Below are 21,173 nucleotides of genomic sequence, written 5' to 3' on the forward strand. Positions count from 1 at the left end.
GAATCGAGGCTATTCAGAATTCGAGAGTAGTGATATTACAGGGGAGATTGGGGTGTTACTGGGGGGGCATAGGAATTGATACCAGGAATTTGGGTGATAAAGGAAGGATTGGGGCACAAGGGGGTATGGAGGACATTAGAAAACAAATGAGGGGGTGGCAGAGGAGGACTTGGGACGTTCCATGGAATTGGCTATTTGCAGGATTATTAATTCCCCAGTGCCTCAGTTTCCTCATCTGTAAAATGGGAATAATAACGATATCCATTTCATAAGTTTGTTTGAGGCTTAACTGAGGTAACACATGGAACGTGTTTAGAAGACACCCTGTCATCATCAAAATTATTACTGATGTTAAAGCAGGAGTTGGGGTACACAGGATCCTGCCTCCTTGCTTCACCCAGTTCCCCAACTTGGCCTCACTGCACCTGGGAAGAACCCTGGGGTTCCAAAAAGTGGTTTGAAATCCACTCTGCTGAGGCAGGCCACCGCAGACTGTGACAATAGCGGGCACGTGGCAGGAGATGGGTAGCAGTAACTCTTCCCGGTGTAGACGGTCCAGAGCCCTCTTCACAGCTCCCCACCTGGCCGCCTTCACTCATCAAAGCCCCATGCCTGCCCCCATGCTGACATTTAATTAGCTCTGAACTACACCGTGCCACAGGTTTTACCTATGGGATCACCCATGCTCCCCAGGAGGTGGGCATTGTGCCCGTTTTCCGGCTGGGGAAATTAAATCAGAGAGGTTCAGCGATTTGCCTAAGGACACACACAGTAGAGGAGAGTCGTTCTCCCCAATCTCCACCCCTCCACTTCGAGTGGCTCTCATTTTAGCAGAAAGAATGCCTGGATGGAGTCACAGAGAACTAGCCGGCTCCCAGTACGGCTCAGTCATGCGCTTATTGAGGCTCATTCTCTCTGCGCCTCAGTTTCTTCATGTGGAAAATGGCTGCTTTGAGAATTGAAGATAACGTGCTTATGCTGTCTGGTACATGCCAAGCGTTATCAGTAATCAGTATTATATATCAGTCCTCTCCTTTTCTTTTGAGACTGAAGCTGTGGGTTGACATTTGAGGGGAAATTCGGCGACGGCGAATGGGGAGACCCCGCCAAGTCAACCCCCTAATAAATACCGACCGCTGGTCCAGAAATCCGCTACGCATGCGCATTCCGGGGCGCAGGATGCGCTGCGGCCCCGGATCTTAGGATGGATGGAGACGCCCGAGAACCGAAGGTCTAGCTGGAGTGGAAGATGCAGAGCACAGCACTAAGTGGGGCGGGGGTAGCGATAGGGAGGCTGCGAAGTGTAGGAAGACACTGGTCGAATCTAAAAGGCACAGGCCAGCCGGCGGCCCGGTCAGTTTCTAGCTGAACAGGGATTCCGTTCATGCTTCACCCCCGCCCCCGGTAATGGTCTCGCCCGACTCCCCTTCTCTTCTGCCACTCCAGGACGTACCAAGTTCGCAGCAGAGGGATGACAGGAGTGGGCCTGGGTGCAGAAGGGACCATGCGGCGGGCGGGACCATTGTCGTGGAGATCGGGGGAAAACGTAGGTGGAGGGGGCGGCGGTAAAGGGGTCCAAACAGTTGGAAGAGGAGAGGCCTTCAGGAGCCCCTTGTTTGAAGGCTGGGGCGGGGCTTGGAAGACGTTTGCAAGGAAAAGAAGGCGGGGCCTCTGGAAAGGCGCGTTCATTGGGTGGGGAGGTGGGAGGTTGCGGTGGGCGAGTTCATCGTGTGTCCGAGTGAGGGGGATGAAATTGGTTGGGAGACACCATTGTTTGTAGGGGGAGATTCCGGCAGTGCTTGGCGGTGGCCTCTTCGTGCATGAATGGGGAGGGTCCGGGTGAGTGTGTGCATGGGTAACGGGTTTGAATTATGCCTTGAAGGAGGATTTGGATTCTGACAGAGGCTCTGAGAGGGCACATCAGATGTGGGGGAACAACAGGCACAAGTGTCCCTTGGCGGAAGAGTTAAGGACCCACTTGCAGAAGGAGGGGCTGCCTTTGGCGTGTAAGGTCCACAGGCAAATACATCCAGAGTGATGCTGGAGAGTATGCAGGGGACATACCAAAAGGGCCTGGACTGCCAGGTTGAGGGGCCTGATGCGGTCCCAGGGTGCTGGGGAGCCATGGGAGGGCTGTGAGCAGGAGAGGAGCAAGATCAACTCTGGGTGAAGAAAGATCCGTCTGGGGCCATGTCGGGGTTCGACTGGAGTGGGGAGACTGGAGGCGGGGAGGCCAGAGAGGAGGCTGGAGTGATGATCCAGGGGGAGAGGAGGAGCCCTGAGCTGGGACACGGGCCATGGGGACAGAGGGGAGGATACAAGGAGAGAGAAAACACAGGAGGGATGGGGCTTGGGGACTGACAGGTGGGGGAGGGGAGGAGAAGGTGGGACGAGACCTCCCCGGGGCATCTGGCCCAGTGACGCGGTGGACAACCGGGCTATGCACAGATGGGGACCCCCGGAGGAGGAGTGGGTTTGGAGGAAGACTCTGAGGTCAACATAGATGTCATGAGTTTGAGAGACCAGCAGGTCATCCGTGGGGCTCAGGAGGGAGGTCCTGCTGCTGTCCGCTGTGTTTGGTCCTTGGTCCTGTGTGTGTGTGTGGGGGGGGGGGGGGTCGAGCTAGCTGGGGAGAGGGAGGTCAAGTGAGGAAGTCAAGGGTTCAGTTTAAGACGCCATATTGTGAAGGGCCTTGAACGCCAGACTGAGGAGCTCATTTTTCTCCTGGGGGTGCTAGGGAGCCATGGGAGGAATGTGAGTGGGGCAGGGGCAGCACTGGAGGACAGAAAGACCCCTCTAGGGCCACATGGGGAATGGATCAGAGAGGGGAGACCAGAGGCAAGGAGCCCAGGCAGGAGGCTGGACGAGGACACACACGAGCTGGGTTCAAGGCGGCGAGGATGAAGAGAAGTATATAGTTGGTGGTTGAGGCCATGGGAATATCTGTGATCTCCCCAAGGAGGGTCTTGGCAAGAGATGGCCTGGCTGGGCCCCAGGGCAAATGAGACCTGGGAGGAGACCGCGCTCCCAACACCAGCAGCATGGAGAAAGACTGAGACTCTTGCCTGAGGCTCCCCTTCTCTCTCCCTCAGTCCCCTCTGCCTCCTCGCAGCCCGGAGCTGACCAACAACAGCCCCGCCTCACTGTCACCTCAGCATCCAGAGCCCCAGGGCCAAGTCAGGGGCAGACCCCACGCCATGAAGGTGGGAGATGGAGCTGTGGGTCCTGGAGACCCCCCAGACTGTCAGGGGTTGGATCCATCTCAACTGAGGACACACTCTGAGGAGCCCGAGGTCCCGGAAGAAGAGGTGAGCACCCCAAGTCCCACCCCGGGAGTGGGCGCCTGTCGGTTTAGTTCCAAGCTCTGCCACTTCCTGGCTTTGCGACTCGGCCCATGGACACTCTGCTCTGAGCCTCAGTTTCTGCGTCTGTGAAATGCCACCTTTCCCGTTGCGGGGAATCCCTAGAGACGGCGCTGGTTCAGAGCAGTTGCACAATAAACGTGTTTATTATTCTCGGGCCTGAAACAGGAGGCAGCCATAGATGCGCGATCATGCTGCTTGTCCCTCTTGAGAGGCATTTGAGAAAATGAGGATTCCCTCGCCACCTCCTCCCCTTACACCTCCCAGGTCTCTGCTTCCCGTGTCATCTTCTCAGTGAGCCCACCCAAGTCGCCCCCTTCAAGGGGCATCCCTGCCCCAGCCCTGGCATTTCCTGTTTCCTTTCTCTGCTTCACTTCTCAAGTTTTAATGAAACTGTTGCCTTCCAGCCGGTCTTCCTAAAAACTCATGTATTTGTGCTAGTGTAAGTGAAAAAGTTATTTACCAGCTCATGTTCATCTAAACCCCAAGAGAAGCTGGTTTCAGTGAAAACTTTCGGTCTGCAAATTTGTTTAAAGAAAACTGTTGGATATCAGCTGATTTTAAGTTATTGTGCACAAGATGTGTTCATGAGAACCATTGCATTCAAACGAGTTCTAATGACAACTCATCTGCCACACTTCATATCTTACTTGCTTCTCTTGTGCTGGGCCGCAGCTCCTGATTCAGGAATCTGTTGTGAGCAACATTCATGTGTAAATATGTTTCACCAGCCTTCCCCTGCGATTCTGATGCAGGCATCCTGAGGACCACACTGTGGTCCAGCCCATCCCCCTCATTTCTCAAGTGAGGAAATTGATGTCCAGAGAGGCATCTTGACTTCCCTGAGGTCACACAGCACGTCAACAGCAGTCCAGGCATTCTGGCTGGGGCCCAGCCCAGGAGAAGTCAGTCACTGCTAAGTGATGTTCAAATTGTTCCCGTGCCTCTCTGGGCTCTCAGGTCCCCAACTATCAAACAAGGGTTCATCATTAACCAGGGGCAGGATATCATGGGCTCCAATCCCACCTTTGCCTCTTACTAGCTGTGTGATCTTGTCCAGATATTTCTTAATCTCTGTGCCTCGCTTTTCTCATCTGTCAGATGGGGATAACAAAAGTCCCCACCTCAGAGAGTGAGTTCAGTGAGTTGATCACATGAATTGCTCAGAGCAGTGCCTACATCCTCTAAGTGTCCAATAAGTATTAGCTGACAACATTATCTCTAACATTGTCACTAAGAGGTCTGCGAATATACTGGGTAGGTGGGTGAGTACTGATTTGTGAGGGCTGGCTTTCGAACCCAACTTTCCAGATTCAAATCCTGACTCTTCCACTTCCAAGCTCTGTGGCCTTGGGCTAGTGACTCACCCTCTCTGAGCTTCAGTTTCCCTGCAGATGACTGGGTTATTGTAAGCCCTCAATATGGTACCAAGTATACAGAAAGTGCTAAATAGATGCCAAGCAAACTGTTTTTATTAGCTGTGCCCCTCTGTGTTTGGAGTGTTGGCTGCAAATGGCATATGTTAGTTTGCCATGGCTGCTGTAATAAATTATCACAAACTCAGTGAGCTAAAACCACACACATTTACTCACCTACAGTCTGGAGATCAGAAGTTCAAAATTGGGGCTGGCCCGGTGGCGCAGCGGTTAAGTTCGCACCTTCCCGCTTCTCAGCGGCCTGGGTTTCGCCAGTTCGGATCCCGGGTGCGGACATGGCAGCGCTTGGCACGCCATGCTGTGGCAGGCATCCCACATATAAAGTAGAGGAAGATGGGCACGGATGTTAGCTCAGGGCCAGTCTTCATCGGCAAAAAGAGGCGGATTGGCAGCAGTTAGCTAATCTTCCTCAAAAAAATAAAGTAAAATAAAAAAGAATTTCAAAATCAACTTCACTGGGCCCACATCAAGGCATCAGCAGGGCTGTGCTCCCTCTGTGCTTGGCTGTAGGGGAGAAACCACTTCCTTGACTTTTCCAGCTTCTAGAGCTGCATTCCTTACATTCCTTGCTCCGGGCCCCTTCCTCTGTCTTCAAAGCCAGCAGGAGCCTAGCATCTTGATTCAGTGCTCACATTGCTTTCTTCTTCTGCATCAAATTTCCCTCTGCTTCCCTCTTATGAGGATATTTTCGATTACATTTAGGGCCACCTAGATAGTCCAGGATGATCTCCCCATCTCACGGTCCTTCATTTAATCACATCTGCAAAGTCCCTGTGACCATTTAAGGTAACATTCATAAGTTCCAGGGATTGAGGACCTGGAAATGTTTGGAGGCCATTATTCAGCCTACCACGTGGCAGAAAATCCAAATCAAACTGCTTAAGTAACAAAAGGTAAGTTATTGCCTCACTTAACCAAAAAGTGTAGGAGCAGATGCTTCAGGTGTGGCTAGATCTAGGTGCCCATCAGGAAGCTGTCTCTCCCTTCTCTTGGTGCTATTTTCCTCTGTGACAGCTTCATTGACAGGGTGACTCCTCCCAAATAGTGCGAAAGATGGACACAGGCAGCTCCAGGCTCACATCCAAAGATAAGTGCTATGGAGGAAATTAAAGTCAGGAAGGAGGTAGGCAGAGTCGGAGGGGTAGCATGAATTTCCATTTTAAATAGGGTGGTAAGGAAAAGCCTCAGTAAGAAGTGACATTCCAGCAAAGACCTGACAAGGGTGAGGGAGGAATCCCGGCGGCCATCTCCGGGAGGAGGGTTCCGTGGAGGAACCTGGAGGAGGCCAGTGTGGCCAGACCCTAGTGAGCCAGGAGAAAGGGTGAGAGATGAAGTCAAAGAGGGAAGGCGGGCAGGTCATGCCGGGGCTCGCGGGTCGTGGTGAGGACTTGGGCTGTTCTCTGAGCTAGAGGGGGGCGCGGGGAGGGCTCCGAGCTGAGGAGGGCCTTGCCTAACGTGACTGAGGTGTTAACAGGCGCCCTCTGGGGAACACACTGGGGAGGTCGAGGGCCGAGGCAGGGAGTCCAGAGAGGAGACCACTGCAGTAACCGGGGATGGGGGGGGGGGGGGGGATGATTTTGGCTTAGAGGACGGTGGTGGGAAGGTGAGAAGAGGTCAAGAGGTCGGACTCTGGATGTATTTGCAAGATAAAGCCAACAGGTTTGCTGAGGGATTCCATGAAGGTGCCTGAGAAAGGTGTCCCGCTTTTACCCTGAGCGCCTTGCAGGAAAGAAGCTGCCTTTTGCTGACATGAAGACGTCAGCAGGAGCAGGGGCAGGGTGGAGGAGCAGGGGCGGTGTGGAGGAACAGCGATGGGGTGGAGGAGCAGGGCGGGGTGGAGGAGCGGCGGTGGGGTGGAGGAGCAGCGGCGGGGCGGAGGAGCAGTGGGGGGTGGGGCGGAGGAGCAGTGGTGGCGGGGTGGAAGAGCGGCGTCGGGTGGAGGAGCAGGATTTCGGAATGAACCCGTTTAGGTCGCATCTCTGCTCCAGGAGGGGGTCCGGTTATCTGCTCGTTTGACAGAGGCGGTTGCGGCCTCAAGCCCAGGGACCCGCCGCTGGGCAGCGGTGGCATCCGGGCTGACCCGGGTCCTGAGCCCTCTCTCCTCCTCTCCCAGGCGCCCGGGGGAGACGAGGCGGCGGCCCCGGCCCTGCTGCGGCTCATCGACGAGCGCGGGGCGTACTCGACCGCGCGCCTCGTGCCCGACGGGGCGCCAGGCTCCCTCCGCGGCGGCGCCGAGAGCCCGGAGAGGGGGGCGCGGCCCAGGCCGTTCGGCTGCGCGGCCTGCGGGAAGGCCTTCAAGCGCGCGTGGGAGCTGCTGAGCCACGAGGTGGTGCACACGGCGGCCCGGCCCTTCCGCTGCGGCCTGTGCGCGGCCGCCTTCAAGCGCCACTCGGACTGCAAGAGCCACCGGCTGGTGCACAGCGACGAGCGGCCGCACCGCTGCGAGGCCTGCGGCAAGCGCTTCAAGCGCGCCAGCAACCTGCAGGTGGGGGCCTGGGGGCTGGGGACTGGGGGCGGGGCAGGGCGGTGGGCTGGAGGGGGGGCGGGGTCTGGAGGGAGGGGTGGAACTTTCCGGCAATAGGGAGAGCTGGGCTGGGCCAGAAGCGAATGGGGGAGTGCCCGGGCCGTGGAGTTGGGAGGGGTTAAGTGGATGTGGAGGTGGGCTAGAAGGTGGAAGAGGCCCAGGAAAGATGAAAGCCAAGAGGCCTAGAGAAAGTAGACTTGCCAGTGAAGGAGGTGGCAGCGATGGTCATGACATGATAGAAAATGGGGACGGGTTTTTGAGGTGGGTAAGGAGATGGGGTCTGATTGGGAAGAGAAGGTGCAGGAAAGGGATGTTCCAGTGGGTGGGGTGGGCGCGGGTGTGCTGAGAGCCATGATGGAAGAAAGGAGAGGCCTCGTGTTAGCCTGGAGGAGCCCCGCTCTCACAGCCCTACCCTGATCCCTCCTGTTACCCGGTGCTGCGCTGACCTTCTCGTGGTGCCCCCCCCTTGTGTGGCCAAGGGGGCAAGAGATGCTGGAATTCTCTGCCTAAGGAGCCCCAAGGCTGCTTCCAGGGCGCTCTCCGGATCCAGCCTCCCAAAGGTGCACTTTGCCCTGCCGGCGTGTGCACTCCAGGCTGGAAGGACGGCAGGGAGGCTGGGGACATGTGGGCTGGGCTGTCCGTCTGCGCGTGGGGTATCCTGGAAGCTGAGCCAGTTCCCCTGGTTCCACCAAGTGCAGCTCTGAGGATTCCAAACATTACAAATGTGGACCTGGTGTTCTAGGTCATTGTGAAGGTATCTTGGTCAAAGTAGGAGGAAAAACATATTTCATAGTCGGATTTGTCATTTTAAAAATGTTTCCACGTATTGCATGTGCATCTCCGTTTGATCTCCTTCCCAGAGAACTCGCAAGTATCAGGGGTGAGTTTAGCTGGAGAGGGGTGTCCTGCAGAGGTGAGCGCCCGCTCCTCACTCTCTGTGCTGTCCCTGCCCCCAGGAGCACCGGCGCATCCACACGGGCCAGCGCCCCTTTCCCTGCCCGTCTTGCCCGAAGCGCTTCAAGACCCCCTACGAGCTGCACCGCCATGAGCCGCGGCACGCCCCTTCGCGGCCCTTCGCCTGTCCCGACTGCGGCAAGGCCTTTGCAGCGGGGCCTGCCCTGCTTCTGCACCGGCGGCGACGCTGCGAGGACAAGCCCCACGCGTGCCGGGTGTGCGGCAAGCGCTTCACGTACGGGCACAGCCTGCGGGTGCACGAGCGCGTGCACACGGGCGACCGGCCCTTCGTCTGCCCGCTGTGTGCCAAGGCCTTCAAGCAGTCCAACGCGCTGGCCTCTCACCGCCGCGTGCATTCGGGCGAGCGGCCCTACCGGTGCGCCACCTGTGGCAAGGCTTTCAAGCAATCGTCCTACTTGGCCGTTCACCAGCGCACGCACACGGGCGAGCGGCCCTACGCTTGCAACGCCTGTGGCAAGGCCTTCTCCAGGCCGTCGCTGCTCCTGCAGCACCGCCGTGTGCACAGCCCTGTGCGCCCTTATGCCTGCCGTTTCTGCCCCAAGCTCTTCAAGGACCTGGCTTACCATGCCATCCACGAGAAGGTGCACACGGGAGACACGCCCTATAAATGCAGCGTCTGCAGCAAGGGCTTTGCGCACCCTAGCAGCCTGCTACAGCATCAGAGGGCGCATCGGGATGGCTGAGGGCTGCGTGCCAGGCCGTGGCGGGGCCAGGGAGGGCTCAGTGTCCCCGCAGCTGCAATGTGGGATAACCATGTCCAACTGAGGCCCCATTTAGGGTATGCGGGACTCTGCACGGATAGAAACATTCTCTATTTGCGCTGTCCGATATCTTAGCCACCAGGCACGTGTGGCCCTTTGATCATTTGAAATATGGCTAATATCACTGCAGAAGTGATTTTTGGGGGGTAACTTTTTACTTTGAAATAGTTTAAGACCCAGAGGAAGTTGCAAAAATAGAACGGAGCCTTCCCATGTACATTTCCCTCAGCTTCTCCCCCAATGATAATATCTTAGAGAACGTAAGACATTGTCAAAAACCCAGGAAATTGATGTCAGTACGATTCTGTTAACTCAGGTACAGACCTTATTCAGATTTCACCAAAACGTAAATGAATTTTGAAATGTACTTAATTTTGATTAACTTAAAATGTAAATGGTTAGCTGCCACCATCTTGGATAGGGCAGCTCTAAGGCGTGAAGACACCGATGGTGAGGGGTCCCCAGTGGTGGTTTGTGACATTTGAAGAACTGCCACACATGCCCATGTGAGCCACAAAATACTCTTGAGAAGGACTTTGCAGAGGGTCTTTACCAAAACCATCAATAATAAAGTCGTCCTTCGGCAAGGACTTTCCATTGGCAGTTTGTGGCATAAAGAACATCTGGGTAGCCACAAATGCAGGTGGGAGCTGTAGGAACTTTCTCAAATGTTAGCACTCCTGGGACTCCACCACGTGCACGTAGACCTCTGGTGCCGAGGCCTTCCTGGTGGCGTTCATCGCGTTTTAAGAAATTCACAGATGAGTGGGTAACTCTTCAAAGAGGACACTCTGGGTTATGTCCATGCAGGCACAGGACCATGAAACTGTTGGTGCCGAGATCTTCTCCTTTGTGGTGTATGGCATTTTAGGCAGAGTCGTTTTGCTAAGGACGATGGCTTGACCTGCATGGGTTCCATCTCTGATTGGCTGCTTCTTGGGCCTCATCTTTCAGATCAATGTATGATGGTTTGAGGCCTTTCCAGACCCTCCACAATGTTCCCTTCCACCCCAACAGCAGCTCCGTGAACCTGACTTTGGATGGAGACATTCTCCTGGACCTTGCCTTATGGATGGTCGGAAGCGTGATGAGATGGCTTATGGAATGGTGACCAAGGTGGTATCCAGAATATCGGAGTCGTCCCATTCCGCCCCCGAGATCAGCAATGTGGACATAGTTTTTAAAGCCAGTAATATTCCAGGTACCATGTTGCTGGTGCTGAAGCATCCCCTGGGTGGCCTCTGGGATCTTTCAGAATCTCAGTATTGCCTCCCATCTGCCCACACCCCATTCTCAGCTCTCCATTGGTCTGCTCTCAAGGGGGTCACCCTTACGCATAGTTTGGCGTAAGGAAGTATGTTGACATCACTGGTTCTGTGATCCCTCTTGGTGATTTGGGACATTTCCAGCACACCTTCAGCTCTCCCTCTCGCACCTCTTGGTCTGGCCTCAGCTAACATTTATCAAATACTTGACAGCCTATGAGATGCTTTCACTTAAGCTTGTTGTCATTGTCTCTCTTCCCCCCGCCCCACTTCCTGTAAGGTAAGAATTATCCTTGTAGCCAGTTTGGGACAACGTCTTAACTCATTGGAGTGTAAACACAAACCAGTTTTGTATCTTATATAACCGTTATCAACTCTGCTTTACCTGCTGAGTCCAAGTCTAATGTTTACAAAAATCTCAATCCAACTCTATAACTTTTCAGTCTCTTTTGGTTATCCTGGTTATCTTGTTCTCTTAAGGGCTCAATCCTATTTGTTATTTTATTAATCATCAAATTTAAATGTATCAAAACATTCATTACTATCAACCTACATCCAAAATTGCTATTAAAAATACAATAAAATCACATTCCATTAAGAATACCAGGTCTTAAAACACTTTTGGGAGCTCTAGCAGGTTATACAAATAAATGGCAAGTCTCTTTAAATGTCAAAATGCCCTTAAAAATTTGCCTCCCTCCCCAGCTCTACCTAGCCATGATGAATGTAAAATTTAAATTTAATCCGTTATCATCAAAGAAAAAGATGCAGAGTCTATGAAGAGCTTTAAAAGCGGCATTTGCAGTGTGACCCTGCAGTCCTCTTCTCATTCCAGAGCGCAAGCCTTGCCATCGTTCAACACTGTTTTGATTGTTACAAGAATTGCACGTCACGCAGGATTGAAAAGTCCACCTGGGCCATTCTCAGTGCCCTGAGCCCTTTCGTTCTCCACGGTGCAGGGGACTCCAGAGTGCGCAGGAGAGCTTTGGCTTGTGTCAAACAGCTGACAGTACGTTAACAGAAGTTTCATATACATCGAAAGTCCCAAACTCCATTGTAGAGTTCAGGAGTCATAAATTACGTGAATGCTAGTGCAAGGTCCAGGTGCCCCCTCCCACCCCCTCTCCAGCTGCTGAAAGTGCCTATGAATTAGGAGTGCACACCCCTCTCTGGATACAATCAGTGCTTTTACAACTTGGACTTTGCCTCAGTCTGTAAAAATTTAAAAAATATCGAGTTGCGACTAATTGAGGAAAAAAAGTGGGGATTGCTCTGCTCATTTTAAAACTCGGCCTCTGGACCTGTGGCTCCAGTGACCTGAGGGGCAGAGTGGGTCTTGTGAGCTCTCACATACTTCATGCCATCTCCTGGACAGAGTTGACTCTGGCCTGAAGTAAGGACCGGACTGAGAAAAGGCATACGTCACCTACACTGACTGCCTAAGACATAGTTAATAACATCCTCTCTTTGGCTGGCTGAACCTACTGTTCGAGCTCATCTGTGAACTGGATGAGGACCGTTATTGGCCACGACAGCCACACCATCTCCAACAGGCGTTGACGGTCCCCTTGGAACTGGTTAAAGACATAGACGCTCAAGGAAGACCACCCAGGTTCAAATCCCAGTTCTGCCACTTATAGCTTGTGACGTTGGCCGAGTTGCTTAGCCATTCTGCGCCTCATTTTCCTCTTCTATCAAATGGGGTAATGACGGTGCCTCCCTCAGCAGGTCGTGCGGAGGAATAAATGAGTTCATATGTGAGAGCCCTTAAAGCAGGGCCCGGAAGTACGTCCCAGTTACTTGTTATTCAACATCAGCACAACTTCTTTCTGCTCATCTCCAGCGGGTGCTATCGCACCACATGCCTTTTATGCACTGACTCTTTGCTCCGTTAGCTGCACCAATCTTTAGAAAGACCAGCCCAGAAGTCTTATGTACCTTCTGTGGCCATGTTATGGGTTGAATTGAGTCCCCCCAAAAAACATACATTGAAGTCCTAACCGCTAGTACCTCAGAATGTGGTTTTTACAGAGGTAATTAAAGTAAAATAAAGTCATTAGGGTGGGCCCTAATCCAATAGGACTTAAAAAAGGGGAAATTTGGAGGCAGGGGTAGACACATACAGAGGGGAGACGATGTGGAGAGACACAGAGAGAATGCCACGTGACCATGGGCAATTGGCATGATGTGTCCACAAGTCATGGAACATCTGGGGCTACCAGAACCTGGGAGAGGCAAGGAAGGATCCTTTTCCTGCAGGTTTCAGAGGGAGCATGGCCCTGCCAGCACGTTGATTTCAGACTTCTAGCCTCCAGAACTGTAAGACAGTAGACTTCTATTGTTCAAAGCTACCCAGTTTGTGGTACCTTGTTATGGCAGCCCTGGAATACTAATGCAGGTGCTATTCTCGATACCTCTTGGGAGTTAGGAGCTGGGTGGGGGTAGGACTGGTCCCCTATCCACCTGGCAGTTCACCATCAAGGTTTTGTTTCCCCTTGTATATTAGTTAGGAAACCCCAAAACAGAGTAGCTCAAACATAATAGGAATACATTTTTCTCTCACTAAACATTCTGTACAGGGCACATAAGGATCCAAGCTTCTTCTGTTTTGTTGTTCTGCCATCTTTGAAGGCGTTTTTTGCATCTGCATGACGATGACTGCCATCCTGTCTGCCAGGCTTAAATTCCAGCCAGTGGAAAGAGGGAGGAGAGAAAGTGGAAAGATCACACTTTCTCTTTAAGGGCACAATCTGGAGTCTCACATGTCACTGGCACTCACATCCTATTGGCGAGAACCTTGTCACACGGTCTCAGCTAGATGAAGGAGGGTCTTAGATGTGTGGTCTTTATTCTAGGTAGGGTCATGTGTCCAGTTAAAATATAAGAGTTGCGTGTTGTGTGCTGTCCTGGGAGCACAAGGGTAGGTCATTGAGTTCAATGGCCGAGAAGATGGTCAACTCGTTTCCCTTGCAGGCACCCCAAGTCTCTCTCTTCCTCCCCATGAGGAAGTAAGGGAAGGGAAAGCTCATCTTCCTGAATTTCTGTCTCCAAAAGGCAACCTCCTTCTTCCAGTCAGCTCTCCTCAAATCAGGAGGTGGAAATCACGTGGCACAGATTGTGCTGAACTTGTGCAGTTTGTCAGGACACACAAGGACCGGGAAGCCAGCCCCAGTTGCTGGTGATTCTACAACCTTAAACTGTGAGGTTAATGTTTTTTGGTTCTCAACTCTGGGACTTGATATTCAGTTCTGGGAAAACAGCACCCATTTTGCAGATGAGCTAACTGCGGCTTGTCAAGGTTGGAACCACCTAAAGTGTTTTGAAATGTGGATGGTTGAGCCAGAAATGAATTCAGATCTTCAGGCACTAGCCCCATGATGTCATGCTAAGTGCCAATCCTTTGAGCCTCCAGAGGGTCCTCAAAGACCTGGAAACCAACCACCCTAGGGAGACCTAGGACACTGAGGACCAGAGTGATGACAGAGGTCATGGGGATGGCCTCAGTGCGCTCTTGCATTCAGGGACAGAGGAAAGGGAGAGAAGAGAATGATAGACTGATTGAATCAATCTTATTTGGTGAATAAGACTGAACTTTACAATCAGCTTGACTTAGTTAACCCAAGCTCTACTTTATACAGCTGTCACCTGTTAACTTGAAAAGCCTCAAAACGAATTTATTTGGGAATAGCCAAAAGAATTGCAATTCAGGACATGCATGCTATGGCAAACCATAAGCAAATCCAACAAAGAAAGGGAGCTGCTTTTATAGAGAAAAAGAGGAGCAAGGAGGGGATGTTCTAAAGGAAAGTCCATTGGGGGAAAGTAACAGTTCAGTGCGGCAATGGCTTCTCATTGGCTGAACTGTGGTGTTTCTCATTGGCTGAGCTGCGGCATTTCTCATTGGCTGAGCTGTGGTGTTTCTCATTGGCTGGGCTGTGGCATTTCTCATTGGCTGAGCTGCAGTGTTTCTCATTGGCTGGGCTGCAGCATTTCTCATTGGCTGAGCTGTGGTGTTTCTCATTGGCTGAGCTGCAGTGTTTCTCATTGGCTGAGCTGCAGCATTTCTCATTGGCTGAGCTGTGGTGTTTCTCATTGGCTGAGCTGCAGTGTTTCTCATTGGCTGAACTGCAGCATTTCTCATTGGCTGAAATGTGGTGTTTCTCATTGGCTGAGCTACAGTATTTCTCCTTGGCTGAGCTGTAGGGTTTCTCATTGGCTGGGCTGTTGCTGGGTAGGGAGGGAAATCTTCCTTGAGTAGTAAACTGGGTTTACTTCCTGTCCAAGATGCAGCTTCTGTCTCTTCCTGTTTGGTGTAACTGATGATGTGTGATAGGGTGGGAGAGCTTCCCCTACAGGTCCTCTTGACTCCAGTTTAGTTGAGCTTTCCTTTATTAATTTCCACACACCTTAGTCAAGTTACTTAGCCTCTTTTTATCGGTGTTTTGGAAGCTATTGAATAGGAATAATGTTAGTGCTTACTGGCCTAGACTCCTTTAACCCTGCCAAGGTGGGTTTTGTTACCCCATTTTACTGTACTGGGGCTCAGAAAAAATAGTTTGCCCAAGCCCACAAATTTAGTGAGTAGGGGAACTGGTATTTGGATTCTGGTCTAACTTCATCCCAAATCCTTTGGCTATCCACTCTTCTGTTATCTTCCCAAGAATGCCTTACCATCAGTGTCAAGATGAGAAACAATTTAATTAAGTACTTTGCATAGTGCCTCTCACACAGGCATTGGATAAACATTAGAGACTTATGGGGCACTGGTATGGGTGCTCCCCATGCTGATGAGTTTGCTCTAGTATAATCGGGTAGCAATGGATGCATTAATAGAGGTATAGACTCCAGAAGGAAGGGAATGAGGTCTTGTTTGGCTTGGACCACTCTTGATTTCTGACTTCCATTCTGCACACTTTTTGTTTTCGTTGATCAGTTCGTTGTTTGGTTGGTTGGTTTTTGGTTGTTGGTTTATTTTTCTTGAGGTATAATTATATAAGTAAAATACACAGATCTTCAAAGTCTAGTACAGTGAGTTTTGACAAGTATAATCACCTGTGTAACCAACACCTCAATCAGATACACAACGTTTACACTGCCTTAGATGATTTCCTGGGAACATAAGGGTAAATTTTTTTACGCATGTAGTCTCTTTAAAATTTTTATCTTCTAAATGAACATACAGTGAAATTGACTTTTTTGGTGTGCAGTTCTGTGGGCGTATAACGCATGCGTAGGCTTGTAAAGCCACAATCAGGATTCAGAATACTTCCATCTTCCTTTGCCGTTCCTTTGTCGTTATACCCTTCTCACACCTCTAAACCCTAGCAACCACTGATGTGTTGTTCCCCATCACTATAGTTTTCTCTTTTTGAGCATGTTCATATAAGTGGAATTATATAGTAAGAGAGAAGAAAGATCGAGATCTAGAACCAGTGGTTGGCCATTTCAGGGAGATGGATTTTGTTACAGAATAAGGAATGAGTTTGCCGTTGTTCTCTCTAGTAACAATGAACTACTGGGTTTTCTATCTAGAATTCCCCTCATCATCCCCCTTTCCTGGACTCACTCACATCCTTTAGCTTCAGCATAATTACCTTCTCCAGGAAACTTAGGGGTCCCTGCTCTGTGCTCCTTTAATCCATCATACATTATGTCTCTGTTATAGAAAATACTATCATGGTATTATCATCGGGTGCCTATATGTTTGTCACACCTACCAGACTATGCTCTCCTTGAGGGACTGAGTCTTATTCATCTTTGCACCCAAAGCCCAAAGCAGGGCCAGGTCCATAGCAGGTGCTCGATACAATGTTTGCTGAAAAATAAATGAATCAGAGCTCAACGATCATCATTGCTGTTGTTTGTTGAACACACCCCCGGTCAAGTGTCTGCCGATGCTTCCTATGCATGGTCTCATTTCATCCTTACAACAACGCCATGAAATAACTACTCTTGTCATCCCTATATCATGGGAGGCTGAAGCTTCGAGAGGTGATCTGGACAATGCAATGTCAGCCTGAAAGAGAGACTACCCAAATAAAAGAGGATGGAAAGAGAGAAAGAAGGAGAGAAAGAGAAACTGAGACTGAGCTTTATTTTTTCTAGGAAGTGGTCGGTAGGATTCATTAATTCTTTTCTTTAATATACTAACATTTATCAAGGGTCTATTATGTTATACCCCTTAAGCTTCTGGCAATGAATAAGACAAGGTGTCTGCTGCTATGAAACTTTGATTCTGGTGGGTGAAAACACCTGATACCTGGAACTTGGTTGTGGATTTTTTTTGGTTGTCCACACAGCTCTCGTCTCCCTTCCCTCTTCTTAAAACTACCCATCCTTTATTTCCAATGTCCACCCTCTCCTCATACATCCTATGGTACATATCAAGAGAACCGGCTGCCCATCCTACCTCCAAGGATATCTCATTCCCCTAATCACAATTCTGGGTTCATGGAAAGTGCAGTTGACTTAAGCCTATCAGGGATTGTCTCCAGGCTCTTGTCTACAATGCCGGGAGCGGCACCTTTGGTGAAGCCAAATCCATCCCTTGAGTAAACCAACTGGGGTGCCCACTCCTGAGTAGTGTAGAGTGGTATAGCTGCCTCTTGTATGAGTCCCATGAAAAGTCCACTTCAAAATCGCTGACTTTAACAGTATTCCAAAGGGACTCAGAAATATGCCAACCCACCACCTCCTGAAGGTGTGTTATCTTGGATGTGCACTGGTTGATTTTCCTGTGGTTCCCTCCCTCTGTGAAGACCACTGCAGCCATTCTGGTTATAAGAATGACCAGCCATGGCATGTAGCTGACCCCAAGAGGGCAGAAGACACAGCTGGAATGATTTTATGAGTTTCCATATTTCTTGGTTGCATGTATTTGCCAAATTGACCTGTAGGTAATGATATTTCATTTTCAGTTTAATTTCTTTTAACCTGACTATTAATGAGGTTGGGGCCTTACAATGTGTCGATTGACAACATTTCTCTCAATTAAAGTGTCTAGTCAAGTGTTTGGCTTCTGCTCTATTAGATTTTCTGTCTTTTTGCTATTGACTTTTAGGAGTTATGTTCACATCCAATTATAGATGCTGTTAACCCTTTCCTCTGATATTGTAATTTGTCTTTTTACAATCCTTTTGGTGTTTTCTGTTGAAGAAAAGTTTTTAATTTTAACATAGTGAATTATCTGTATTTTTTTATAGTTTGTTTTTTTCTGCCTTGTTATACAAATATTTGTACAGCATCGTGAAGATTCTTCTATCCTACTCTTTTATTTTATAAAGGCTTTATAAATGTTGCCTTTTATACTAATATATCTGGAATTAATACTTGTTGATAAGGTGAATTAGTGCTCCAATTTCATTCTTTTGCTATAAGAAACGCCAAAATAATTTATTATACAGTTCTTGCTTTCCCAATGATCTGGAATGATACCTCTCTATTTGAGATTTATTTCTGCATTTTTCTTGTATTACATTCGTATATTTCTCAGTTCCTTCGCTAGTATTACAACCTCTAAATTTTCATGAAGTTTTAGTGGCTATGTTTACTATATGTCCATTAACTTACCTCTTCTTAAATTTGTCTTTATAGAGCTTTATTCAAAGAAGTTTTGTACAACTTTGGTGAGATTCATTCCAAAAACTTTACATTTTAGATGCTTTTGTCAATGGTATCATTTCTAGTATTTTTCTTGGTTTTAAACAAGTTTATTGAGATGCAATTGATATGTAAAGAACTGCACATATTTACTGTGTACAATGTGATGAGTTTGGACGTATGCATACACCTGTGATACCATCCCCATAATCAATGTAATAGACATATCCGTCATCTCCAAAAGTTTCCTGGGTCCCTTTGCTGGCATGTGTGTGTGTGTGTGTGTGTGTGTGTGTGTGTGTGTGTGTGTGTGTTTCTGTATGTGTTAAGGACACTTAACATGAGATCTGCCCTCAAGAAATTTTTAAGTGCACAATAGCTGTATAGTTATGCAAGAGATTTTGTGTATAAATTTTTCAACCTTAAATCTTGCTCTGGCAGAAATTTTAAAAATCCACCACATATTCCACTTGCTCCCCTGCCTCCCCTGTACAAGGCGAGGAAGTTGGGAATAGGTGACACATTCTGGCCAATGCAATGTGAGCGTAACCAGCATGTCACTTATTGCCTTTTCAGTCCGAGATAGTGAAAACACACGCAATTCTCTAACCTCTGTCTTCTGCTGCCCCAGCACCATGCAACATTCCAGAGGGAGGGCCTGCAACGGCCTTAATGTCTGAGTAATGATGTGAGGCAGAACCCCATCGCCAACTACCGTAGTTCATGTTTCCAAGAAATAAAAGGGTTCTTAGAGACGGGAGAGAGTAGGAACGTGAACTATTTGCAGCACTTTCTGTGTTCTAAGAACCGTTCAGTCTACGACTTTGCGATGGCTTGTGCTCTGACCTTGCTCGTTCCCTCGCACGTATGCACACACCGGTGCTCAGTGAAAGACTGGAGCATGCAGATCCCCAGGGCTTTCCTTCTGTGCAGTTCTATCATCTGTTAACTTTCATTGAGATAGAACTCGCATACCATAAAATTCATTCTTTTAAACTGCCTGCTTCTGTGGTTTTTGGAATAATCACAAAGTTATGCAGCCATCAGTGCAATCATTTTTAGAATATTTCTGTAACCTCAGAAAGAAACCTCAAAGCCATTGACAGTCACTCCTTATTCCATACTCCCCTGAGCCCCAGACAACCGCTAATCTACATTTTGTCTCTATGGATTTGCCTTTTCTTGACATTTCATATAAATTAGATCGTACAACATGCAGCCTTTCGTGTCTGGCTTATTCCACTTAGCACATTTTCAAAGATCATCCGTATCGTGGCGTGTGTCAGTACTTCATTCCTTTTTAGGGCCCATAATATTCAATTGTATGGATATACCACATTTTTTAATCCATTTATCAATTAGTGGGCATTTGGGTTGTTTCCGCTTTTTGACTGTTATGAACAATGCTGCTATGAACATTGGTGTACAAATTTTTGTGTGGACGTATATTTTCATTTCTCTTGGGTATACACTTAGGAGTGGAATTGCTGGGCCGTATGGTCACTCTGTGTTCAACTTTTTGAGGAACTGCCAGACTATTTTCCAAAGTGGCTGCACCGTTTTACATTCTCAGCTGCAGTGTGTAAGGGTTCCAAATTCTCCACATCCTCACCAACACTTGTTCTTGCCTGTCTTTTTTTATTATAGCCATCCTAGTGAGTGTAAAGTGGTATCTCATTGTGGCTTCAGTCTGCATTTTCTAATGAGTAACAACCGTATGATCATCTCAATGCAGGAAAAAGGTGTGAAAAAACTCATAACCCCCTCTCCACCCATCTTCATGCTATTTCAGTGGAGACCACATGGGAAGCAAGAACCAGGTACGTCTTCAGCTTCCGGCTAGGGTGGTATCAGCTGAACCCTTCCTGACCCACAGAACCATGAGAGCTAATAACAACTTTTGTTTTAAGCCATTGAATTTTGGGTACAAGTGGCAATACTCAACAGGAACTGTGTAATATGGATATCTCTCAATAATGTGATCATGGGTAATCTTTTCACTTGGCTGAATTTTTCTGTGTTGTTGACAATAAGCATTTATTATTTTTATGAACCAAAATAACCTTGGTGAAGGAATACGTTAACACTTTTCATATCTTTAACACTTTCTGTATCTTGCTTTTAACTTTATAAATGTATTTCCTTTTTTGTGACAATATGAATTAATTTCTTATAGTTGGAAAACAATATATAGAAAAAATAAAGGTAATTTCCTAAGTAACCTAAGTTATTCACCATGTGATGTTTGCGTCTCCTTTGTTTCCTCTGAAAAAATGACTCATCACCAAGTATTGAAATTCACTCCACCTCCTTCAGTTTTTATATACTGACTATATATATACACATACATACACTGAATGCTAAGATGTTGAATTTATATTATTAATCTGTATTGCTGAAAATTCTGACCATGGAAGACAATTATCTCCATTTACATAGTATCACATCTAATTCTTTAACCGAAGGCTATCTGAAGAGATTTGTAATATTCCTGCTAAACCTTTTTAAGCCAAGCTAAAACTCATCCTTTCCTACGTTGCCACAGTTCTTGGAGACCCAGGGTGGAAGAAGGTGAGGCAGGTCTGTTTATAATTGACAGGACCTGGGGAGCCAAATTCTCCTGATTAACGTGGAAAGCAATTCTGGTGATCACTTTATTCGAAGTCTCCTATTCTCACAAGTAAATTCAGGAAGGCTTATAACTCCTCACCGAGGACGTTCAAGGCATTCACAAGCATTAAGGGTGGTGTTTTTTTCATATGCTATGTCTTTAACATTGTATCTGTTACTATAATGACTAGAATAATGTAAGTACCTTTGAAGGAGTAAAACAGAGGAATGGGAGGAAATGCAAACATGAGCGGAAAATCTTTTGCCCTTGGTATAGAGACTGGTATGAAGAAGCTAAGGATAATATACTCATTGAATGGCTCCACAGAATATGCAGATTGTGGATAAGTGGACTCCATAAAAACAGTAGGAGGAAAATAAGGAGAATCCAGCTAACTCTGAGAGAGGCCTTCCTGATTTAGAATCTCACAAAGTTAAGCAGAACATGACATGTAGATTCTACCATTCGACCCTGTCAATTTATAGTTATTCCAGTTTTTTTAATTGCTTATTTATTTTTAAATTGTGTTAAAACATACACAACATTGAATTTATCATTTTAGCCATTTTTAAGTGTAGAGTTCAGTGGCATTAAGTACATTCACGTTTTGTGCAACCATCCCCCCCATCAACCTCCAGAA

General features: G+C 48.5%; 1 protein-coding gene across 5 annotated transcripts; it reads left to right on the plus strand.

Annotated features, from left to right (window-relative positions):
* Nucleotides 1-1,168: 1,168 nt before the first annotated feature.
* LOC103555796 (zinc finger protein 34-like) lies at nt 1,169-20,143 on the plus strand. Of its 5 annotated transcripts, XM_070633118.1 has the most exons (5): nt 1,710-1,839; nt 3,093-3,308; nt 6,912-7,283; nt 8,279-14,189; nt 14,311-20,143. In XM_070633118.1, the coding sequence occupies exons 1-4, from the start codon at nt 1,825-1,827 to the stop codon at nt 8,978-8,980; spliced, it is 1,305 nt and encodes a 434-aa protein (XP_070489219.1). In that variant the 5' UTR covers nt 1,710-1,824; the 3' UTR covers nt 8,981-14,189; nt 14,311-20,143. The 5 variants fall into 5 exon arrangements, with proteins under 5 accessions (XP_070489218.1, XP_070489220.1, XP_070489216.1 ...); XM_070633117.1 differs by lacking the exon at nt 1,710-1,839 and adding an exon at nt 1,169-1,231 and having other exon boundaries at nt 8,279-20,143; XM_070633119.1 differs by lacking the exons at nt 1,710-1,839; nt 14,311-20,143 and adding an exon at nt 1,187-1,353 and having other exon boundaries at nt 8,279-10,924.
* The last annotated feature ends 1,030 nt before the right edge of the window (nt 20,144-21,173 follow it).

Source organism: Equus przewalskii, chromosome 9 (assembly GCF_037783145.1).
Source record: "Equus przewalskii isolate Varuska chromosome 9, EquPr2, whole genome shotgun sequence".
Classification (NCBI taxonomy): Eukaryota; Metazoa; Chordata; class Mammalia; order Perissodactyla; family Equidae; genus Equus; species Equus przewalskii.